This window comes from Triticum dicoccoides, chromosome 7A, assembly GCF_002162155.2.
Source record: "Triticum dicoccoides isolate Atlit2015 ecotype Zavitan chromosome 7A, WEW_v2.0, whole genome shotgun sequence".
NCBI lineage: Eukaryota > Viridiplantae > Streptophyta > Magnoliopsida > Poales > Poaceae > Triticum > Triticum dicoccoides.
Genome location: NC_041392.1, coordinates 593,800,830 through 593,810,623, shown reverse-complemented (window position 1 = coordinate 593,810,623; position 9,794 = coordinate 593,800,830). Strand labels below are relative to the sequence as shown.

Sequence of the window (9,794 nt, the reverse complement as noted above, 5' to 3'; positions counted from 1 at the left end):
GGTCCGTGGTGGTTTTAATGATTCTTGAACGCTTTGCATGATTGGGCCTCTGCCTCCAACAGCACCTGTCTCTCCAAAATGCACTCTGCTTGGATCCAGAGCCTCATATCGATTGCCCCAGATCCGAACGGCAGGTCGCCAAGGCTGTTAGGCCTTCCCTTCACTTTTCTCTTAGTGGCAGCGCAAGAGCAGTAACGATCTCAACAAAAGCAGTGCAACATACAGTGGTTGCTAAACCACGGAGCTGACCCGCTTGGTTTCAGGACAAGAGTCACATGGTTGTTTAGCTATAGAATTGACCTATAAACTGCCCCCGTACACTGCAAGAAAGCAATTGGTTTCACAACAAGATGTCGATGTCAGTATTCACTATCCAGTGATGCTGCTCCATCTTTAGCTAGAGAGATTGTCACATGGTACGAGTTATTGTGGAAGTTTCTGTGTCACTTGGATTCAGCCTATTTGAACTGCCAGGGCAGTGGAATAAATTGGCCAGATGGCAGGGGTGTATGCCAGCTGATGCCAAAATCTAAACAATACAGGCGGGTTATGCGTCAATTGTATTTGTAGACGCAAGAGGGTGCATGGGTTTCAGGTATAGCTACTTTTGCATCTCAAAAAGATCTAAAAAGAACTAACATGTGCACATTATGTTAAAACATTTGCATCTGTAGTCTGTACAATGTGATCGGTTAACATAAGCTGCACTCACATTATTTGAACAGTGCAGCTGCAAAAAGAAAAAGAAAGACTGTTGTACAGCAGACATTTCATCATAACTCGCACGATTTTGCGCAGTTGCTCACGTTCCGGCATGATCTACATCAATGGTTTTATTTTTTCCGAGGGCCACAAGTACCTAAATCCTAGCCTCACAATCCATCCTTGCACGTACCAAATCGACTGCCACTTACTTTTCATGCTTGCACTTCACTACTCTCTTTTAATTCAAAAAGATAGACATTTACAGTGGAAGCAACCACAGCCCAATGCTGGAGGCCGTGGCACTGGCCACTGGGGTTAAGGTGGTTGTAGCTGGCAACCCCCCATTACAGGAAAGGGGATCCCCCAGACATGTAATGGACAGCATACAGAACGGTGGGCCCATCACAGTTGTCCGTGTGGTCAGAAGCGCTAAAGGGACCAGATCTGCATCTACAGGCCTTATGCAGCCAAGCCCAAACGGAAAGACGGGGGGCGCCATGGGTTTCTAGACACGGCATTTATTGATTTGGGCCCAGCCGCACCAACCAGTTGGGTCCGCCGGTGCCAGAGAGAACAGATCCACCGGACGAACACAGCCATGGCCCTTACCACCCAAAATACTGGTGATGATGGCAATAATGATTGAATGACCAACCAAGAAATCGGGCAAGATCAGAGAAATGCATTCCGAAATCTTTCGATTTAAGTTACAGGCTCCTGCCTTTTTGCTACTGAATGAATGTTCATCAGCTATGTGTTTCGGCCTGTAATCTATAATAGGTGTGTCAAACGAGATGCAACTTAAATTACTTACTCCCTCTGTCCCATAATATAAGAGTGTTTTTGACACCACACTAGTTTAAAAGGGGAGTACATTTCTGCACAGTAATGTTTGTTACAAGAAGATTACACGTTTCTATGAGTTTTTATTTTCTTTTTTCGCCTAACTTGCAATTCTGCACAGAGCAATGTGGATATCCGATATTTATCGTGGCAGTAAAAGGGCTAGGGCATAGTGTTCAGTGATTATCTTCTGTGAAGCTTCAGCTATTCCCCTAGTAGTAGAATGCACTATTCTCACATTTTGAGCTACACGCCTACACCACACGTTTTGCATTCACCTATCTATTCAAAACACTCTGGACAGAGAAAGAGACAACGGTGGTGGTCCACGCAAGGCTGAGAAACTTTGAAGTAAATGACAAGCAACTTAATTCAGTTAGACAGTAGGTTAAAGGTGTGTGTGCTCATAGTTTTACCAGAGCTTGCGAGATCGTAGCCGAAGAGAGAGGAGCTGGTGTTGCTAAAGACAGGAGGTTGTACGTCCCCCCGTTTTTCCCACGGTGAAGCTGCTTGCTGTGGATGTGCTAAATCACCATGCCAGAACTGCTGTTGTAGCTGCGCAAGATTTCTCGCTCCATGGACGCCCATGTCGGGCCAGCTGACTTGCTCCAAGTCCATTCCACTCTTGCAGTTTAAACCTGTTATCCTTCCACACTGTAGACACCGCAGTTAGCATTTTCAGATTAACAGCGGGTTGAGGAATAAAGAGGAACAGGTGCTGAATTATTAGCTTTTGCAGGTTATTTTGGAAATGCAACAACAATTGATATATCCTCAACATCGGTCACTTTTATCTATATACTGATATAATTTGCTCAAATGATATTGCTGTGTAAAATTGTTTTGTCCAGAGCATTCTCAATTTATCATTGTTTCAAGTTTCAATAATATATATTTTACTAGTCCTGTTACTAGCAGCGTCGTTTTTCCTCTGAAGGCAAAATTACAAATGGAGTAACAATAAATCAATAGGCAACTACAGCAGAATGGCAGATAACTTCCACGCACGCGCGCACACGGAAACATTTGTGAAACCATGAAGATCAGGAAGCACCGCAAATGGTAGCACTACTGATTGGCAATTTTAATATTCCCAAATTTAGAAGTCCCCATTTGTTGTGTGCATTGGTTGGAGGACAATAACTGGCATGTACATGTCTCGTAGTGGTAAAGTTGCTTACAATTGCTGGGTTCAGTAAAAATATTTCCTTTTAACCGGACAAGGACAGTAACATATTTCAATGTCGTTGTAGTGGGTGGCATAGGATTCTCTCCATAAGCTGATTATCTCAATAGAAAACAGTCAAAATAAATGAAGCAGCTAAATGCAGGGAAGAGGGCTATTCTGATTAGGAAATTTTGACCAAGGACTTCGCACAGAGTGCAGTTTACAATGATCTTTAATGGTTATATGGAAACAAAATGCCGCAAAATAGTTGTTTCTATGAATCCGTGCAAGCCTAACTTCTGAAAAGTTCATGATAGAAAAAGATTGACAAAATAAGCATACCTCTGTAGTCAAAAGGTTGTCTAGCCCACCAAAGTCAACCCTTGGGTTTACTGCTGCGAGTCTCATTGACAGGTACTGGACCAACCACAATTAGCAAAAGAAGAAAACTATTAGGAGGAGTGGAAACCCAATTGGGAAACACCTAAAAGGAATTGTGTGTTAAGTTTGTGTGAGCTGAAATGGTATTTAGGATGATTGAACAGGTCTTACAATGGGCAACAGTAGTTACCTCGACTTGTCTTTGAAGGGATTGAACATGATTGATGATCTCCTCCAGTACCAGCGCTGTTCCTGATACCTGATACAGCCCACAGATCAAGTAAACCTCCTCAAGTCAATCATGTTCTTTTTGTAAAAGGGAGAAGTACTGTGACTCATTTTGCTCGGTTATTGCACGACATATTAGACGATGTAATGGAAGGAAAGAAAAAAGAATATGACAGCCCACTCAAAGTCAAATTCAGATTATTTTTTTTTCGCAAAAAGAAAAACGTCAAATTCAGATTTGTTACAGGGTAGGGCTGTCGACATCAACAGCCTTTTGAGAGAAAAAGGAAAAAATGGTATAATCAAAATTGCCGCATCGAGAAAGCCATGTCATCTATGGGTATAGGTAAGGTAGTACTACTAAGGCAGTGCCAAATCTGATTGCAGAACTAATCTGTAGAAGTTGGTGCCTGGTATCCTGATCGATCTCGTCAGTCATTTGTGCTATGTTCCAGCCAACATTAGGCAGGCCACTTTTGCAACTTCCAGACATGATTACAATCGTTCAGAATGTTTTAAGCAGCAAGGCGATCCGCTGATACTGGCACCCACGCAGTTCACTCAACACACACAGGAGAATCGTCAGAGGGTAGTAGCACCAATCTTCTCACAGCGAGTGGCATTTGACACCTCTATCGCAAGGCTGCCGGCCATCCTGACAGTCAGAAACCACCGAACAGATACCACTACTACACGCCAACCACCTTTCCATAAATCCACACATTAATGAAGCACGAAGAGTAGAAGACCGTCCATCCATCCATCCCCCATTGCCATTGGCAAACCTACCCGGGCTTCGCTTCCACACCCAAGGATGCCAATGCCATGCCTACCCATGGGAGCATTGACATTATTGCGTGCGCATGGGGAGATAGCAACACTCCAATGGTAGGGGGGAGGACTATCCATGGCGTCCGTCCGTCCGTCCCAGCGACCCTCCCCCCATCGGGCTAGCCTCCCCCGGCGCCTTTCGAGGCGGCTGCCACATTCTGCCCAGACAGCCGCGGCCGCGGCCGAACCCCATCCGCTCCCCGCTCGTGTTAGGCGCACCAGACCGTCGTCCACGAGACGAGGAAGTAACCAAGGCCACCACTAGTACTTCCCCACTTCCGTCGTGCAAACACGCCCATATGTACTTGTCCCCCGAGGCGCGAGAGCGACTGGGCTTTAAGCTCTCCCGTGCGAGACGTGTGCTACTCGTATGATCTAGCGATGAGTGAGCCGTGTGCACACGCGGTCCATACCGTACCGCACCCAAGACGCTGCTACGTCTGAACTCTCTACGGTGGAGCTGCGGTGGCGCCCAAAGCGGTAAAAAGAAGCACCGAAAGCAGGAGAAAGATGTGTGGTGGTACTACTTTGCGCGTAGTAGCAGCCAAAGTTCACAGAGTGTGAGGGCCTTGGCGCCACTAGAGCTCCTTGGCGTTTTTATCTTTTCAGGGGGGTGGGGGGACTCTTCTGAGTTACTGTTGGTTCAACTGTGAGAATGAGGTGCAAAACGGATGGATAAACATGTCAAAATGAAGGGGATGGGTAAGAAGGAACTGCAAACCTTGCTGCACCCGGGGACCAGCTCCTTGAGCAGCTCCATCCTCGCATTTATCTTCTCCCGTCTCGCCTGCGTTTTTTTAATTTGTTTTTACAAGAGAGAAATTAGCACGAGGAAAACAAAAATGGATGAATGGATAGTTTAATCGAGTAGTAATATTATAATCACAAACCAAAGCAAGGCCCTGAAAAGGCCCTAAAAGCGGCGGCAGAAGGTCCTAATCGCCCAATCATTGCAAAATCTAGTCTAATCCCGTGGCCGTGGTGGTGGTTTACTAAGCGTGACGATTAGTTTTGCTGGGGGTTTAGCGGTGGACGGGGCGGAGGGAGGAACTCACCCGCTCGGCGAGGCTGTGGCTGTCCGTGGCCTGGCCCCTCCTGGCCCTCACGTGCACGTACGCCGGCTTCTCGTCCTCGCCCGAGTCCTTGTCCTCGCCGCCGCCCGCCGTCGTCTTCCCCTTCTTCGCCACCTTCCCCTGCAGCAAGGCACGCAGAACAAAACGATCAGACCTCTCGCTCCGTCGAGGGCAGGCTATGGTGCGTCACGCTTATAGTGCATACCTTGGAGGCGGGGTCGGCCTTGCGCTTGGCGGCGGAGGCGGGGGGAGGAGGGGTCGGGGACGGGGACGGCGACGCGAAGGCGGAGAAGCGGGCGGCGCCGTCCACGAGGTGCGGGTCGGAGGGGAAGGCGGGCGCGGGCGCCGGCGCCGCGCCGGGGAGCAGGAGCTCTATGGCCTGGGAGGTCGGGAGCCCCAGGAGCGCCGTGAACGAGCCTCCGCCGCTGCCGCCGGTGCTGGAGGAGCCCGCGGCCGAGGTGGGCGCCATGGCCTGGATCTCGCCCCCGGCCGCGGGGAGCTCCGGCGGCGGCGAGGGGTGGCGCATTGGCGCGGCGCCGCGGAGAGGACGGTGGCGCGGGTGTGGGAACGGGACTAGCTGCCGCGGTGGGGGGGATAGGGGAGGCCGGAAGGGGGGCGAGGCGGGGGGAATAGTGGCTGTGTTTATATAGGGGTCGGCGTCGAGGCGTGCAGGCTATGCTATGTGACGATGGGCGCTCTGGCTCTGCCGTGGCTGGCTGGCTTCGCTTCCGGGTTCTGCTCGTGCTGGGTCAAAGCGGAAGAATGGGGAAGGAGTGCGAGGTGAGAGATGGAGAGAGCGAGGTAGTCCAGCTAGTAGCTGGGTTTTTACTGTGCTGTTTTTACCGTGGCGAACAGGCTGGCGACAGAGTAGCGAGGCGTGGAGATGGGACGAGAGAGGGGGAAGGAGAGCTCGCGCGCGTGTGGAGAGTGGAGACTGGCGTTTTGACTTTTACCATTTCGGGCGGTGGGTGGACCGTGGACCGTATGCTGATCGGCTGAGGCGGCAGCTTTCGAACTCGTCGGTGAAAAGTTAAACCATCTTCCTCTTTTAATAACCGAGGTGACCGTACAGCGTAAATTAAACTGCATGGTGGGTGCGACGTGAGCATTTCGATCCGACAGTTGGTCCATCTGATTGAGTACGCTGTAGATGCATCATACAGTACGTGGCGTGCGCTGGTGTGCGCCCCGCTTCGAACTCATCCTCCTCGGATCGAAGTGCTCGTCTGCTCGTGCCTTCCTGCTCCCCAGCCCACTCAACTCCACCACCGTGAAGCAAAGCAAACCAAACAATGCTGAGCTGGTTTTCAGCCACCCCGGAGCGGCGTCGAGTGTATGTACAGTCCGATTCCCAGCTTCCACGGCGCGGGCGTTTCTGCGTCCGCACGCTTTGCACTGGCGTCGGCGATCTCCACTCCACGGGCGTAAAACAAGTCGACGGCCAGCGCGCACGTGGGAGACCGTTTTGCTGAGACTGTGCGGCGAGAGAGCAGGAAGCCAGGAAGCAAAACTCCACGGGTCAAAGGCCATGTGGCGATGGTTGCCCGTTCGCCGTGTGCGTCAACGCCCGGGGAGAGGGAGAGCTGGTGACGTGGCCGCACCTGCACCGCCACTTTTTGTCACGGGAGGGAGAGAGCTTGCGCCTGGGTCTGTGCAGTGCACTGTGGACGCCAGCTCCAGCTCCCATGCACCTCCCTTGTGCGACCCTGAGCACTTGGGCTGTCCAGCCCAGTGTGGACTCAGCTTTTACCCCCACCGGGAAACCCCGTGCTGGGCCTCCATAGAGCTTATGCCTCTGCACGAAAGACTAAAAAAAGTTTCCCAAAATTCTCCAAAAAAAAAAGTTTCTAAAAAAAGAGTAAAAAAGAACGGCTGCGTTCTTATAAAAAAACCCTGCTTCCAGCCGTTTCGGCCCATGGGATCACCTTCACCCTTTTTAGGTTGCTTCTTTACTCTTTTTTTTTTAACTTTGCCTCTTTACTCTCTTTCTTTCTTTTCCAAACACTAGCGGCGTGTTTGGTAACAACGGGGGGAGGGAATGGGAGTTTAGAGATGGGAGTTTGTCAAGGGATTAGAGATGGGAAATTGATTTCAAGTCTCATTCCTCTGTTTGGCATGTGAAGGCAATTATAAGTACGATTTTAAGAGAAAGTTAACTGCCCCTGTTTGATTGGTGGGATTAGGCAGGGGAATGCCTCCCTCACGTACGTACTCAGCTAACCAAAGGTCCCTCACCAACGTGAACAACCAACGAAACGTTTTTCTTTTTTGCTAATTCCCAACCCTCAATTCAGTTACCAGGGGTCCCTAGGGAAGAGATCTGAGGGAGTTGGCCCTCTTAATTCCCCTTCCCCCTCCTTTCTTAATTCGCATGTCCCTGAGTCAATCAAAGGATTTTAAGTCTCACTTATCTTAAACTCTCATTCCCAATCAACAACTCCCCCCAACCAAACAAGCAGTAGAGAAAAGTACCCTCCCGTTCTACCCCGAAGATTCTTCATTCACAAGTTTTCTTTCTACCAAATGTACAAATCAATTCTAAATAAGTATTGTTTAGTCAATGCTCACTCCTTAAATGAGGGCTAAACTTACTAGCTAATTGCCCATGTGCTGCAACGGGGACATAAATTATTCTAGTGATTCAACAACAATCATATCAAACATATATACATCTAGGATCCTCGTGCAAGTTTTCCTTCCTTATGAAGCCACGGCTATCTTGCAAATCCCGATATGTAACATTGATGATTTCTGGTCATGGGATTTTGAGAAGTCGAAGGTTTTCATAGTCCAGTCGGCCTGCAGGATGATCATTGCAACTAAAAAGAGAAGGGAAGATTGGCTTGATGAGAGAGTTGACTCGTCAAATAATCCAGCTTGTGAAAAATCTTGGGACATCATGTGGAATGTTATGTCTCCTGCAAAGCTCAAAGTTTTCTTATGAAAACACTCACTCCGGACTACTGAAAAAAGTATCGCGCTATAACGTAATGAGACTTTCTTCGCTAAATATATCAGTGTACAACGTCTCGCTACTAGCATATTTTGAGGTCGGTGCTATTTTGCTGCAGCACACTATTTTTTTCCTTGTTCCCAATCGAGGATGTGCGGAAACACAAGAACATTGCTTCTGGACATGATTGTATAGTGCGTGGGATGCAAGGCTCGTGGAGACACAACTTATTCAGTGTACTATGACAAGATGTCTATGGGATTTAGTAGACCCAGAGCTATTGGAGCATCTGAGAGCCACGACGGAGCCTCTAGCGAGAAACTGGTAGTTCTCTATGATGGATGTGATATCCCATGGTGAACTGACAAGGATGATAGTTATGGGCAACCTGGACAGCTAGAAGAAATATTATCCTTCAGGGCGTACATCAGAGTCCTCTATCAACTCACATTTTCATCACAATGTCTATTTTAAAACTCCATCAAGTGAACAACCAATTGTTGCTACATGCGATGACTATGTCGGCTGGAGTTAGGGCGCATGAGAGATGATTACCTCCTCCATTGGGATCTATCAAGATTGAAGTTGATGCTGGGGTATCCATGGATCATAAATGTAGGAGCTGGAACAACTATATGTCAGGACCGAGACAACGCCTATTTAGTGTCCTCGATTTTGGTCATTCATGGCCTTGTGGAGTCAACTTCTTTGGAAGCCATTGCATGCAGGGAAGCTCTATCATTGGCATAAGATTTGGGTATGCATCATCTTGATATTGCGTCTGACAGTAAGGAGGCGATGAAACATATTTTTGAAGGCGCTGGGGCACTTATAGTGGGGTCATAAGAGAAATCAACGAGATGCAGAAAGCTTTTAGTTCTCGTGTTTTGTACATGAATTTAGAACTTCAAATTGTGAAGTTCATAAGTTGGCCAGAATTAGTGTCGGCCTGTTACGGGGACAACATGTTTGGTTAGACATTCCTCATGATACGAATGTAATACCTATAACCATTGCCATTATTTAATAAATACAATTGTACTTTGCTAAAAAAATGACCGTATGGATACCCTCACCCTTATAAATTGTGTTGTGCCTTGCCTGAAAAAAAACACATGCTCTACCTACCCACAAAGTCAGTTTGTGTGTAAACATTACCTACTGGTAACATATCAACCATTTGTCCCCGAATCAAGATGTGTGCGGTTGCTAGCTATTCCCTTCGTCCCATAATGTAATAGCATTTTTGGCACTACACTAGTATAAAAAATGCTCTTATATTATGGGACGAGGGAGTATTTATTTACACTTTTATGCTATACCAAATTTATACATGATGAAATACATCTATTTGGCTCCCACTATTGTCCTTCACATGGCATGCATGGCAGGCATGGCAAAAAACTGACAGCTCACACTTTCTTCTCTCACAAAATAAATCCAATGTTTTATTCTTTGCTAAACTAAATCATTCATATATTTTAAACCATAAGTCTATTTCTGAAATAATTTATATATTTGAACTCCTCGTGTCAAGGCCTTTAAAACAAGATCAATTTTGAATACATTTCGGACACGCTTAAATTTCAATTTCATATGTGAAACATACTTA

General features: G+C 47.6%; 1 protein-coding gene across 1 annotated transcript in view; it reads right to left on the bottom strand.

Annotated features, from left to right (window-relative positions):
• Positions 1–5,960, bottom strand: part of LOC119330287 (transcription factor bHLH48-like) — a 7,777-nt gene extending 1,817 nt beyond the window's left edge. The window contains exons 1-6 of the mRNA XM_037603394.1: positions 5,435–5,960; positions 5,212–5,349; positions 4,878–4,943; positions 3,288–3,356; positions 3,059–3,133; positions 1,965–2,202 (exon numbers count right to left, since the gene is read on the bottom strand). Coding sequence (XP_037459291.1) covers positions 1,965–2,202; positions 3,059–3,133; positions 3,288–3,356; positions 4,878–4,943; positions 5,212–5,349; positions 5,435–5,755 — 907 coding nt within the window. The 5' untranslated portion in view covers positions 5,756–5,960. The remainder of the gene's footprint in view (positions 1–1,964; positions 2,203–3,058; positions 3,134–3,287; positions 3,357–4,877; positions 4,944–5,211; positions 5,350–5,434) is intronic.
• Between the last annotated feature and the right edge of the window lie 3,834 nt (positions 5,961–9,794).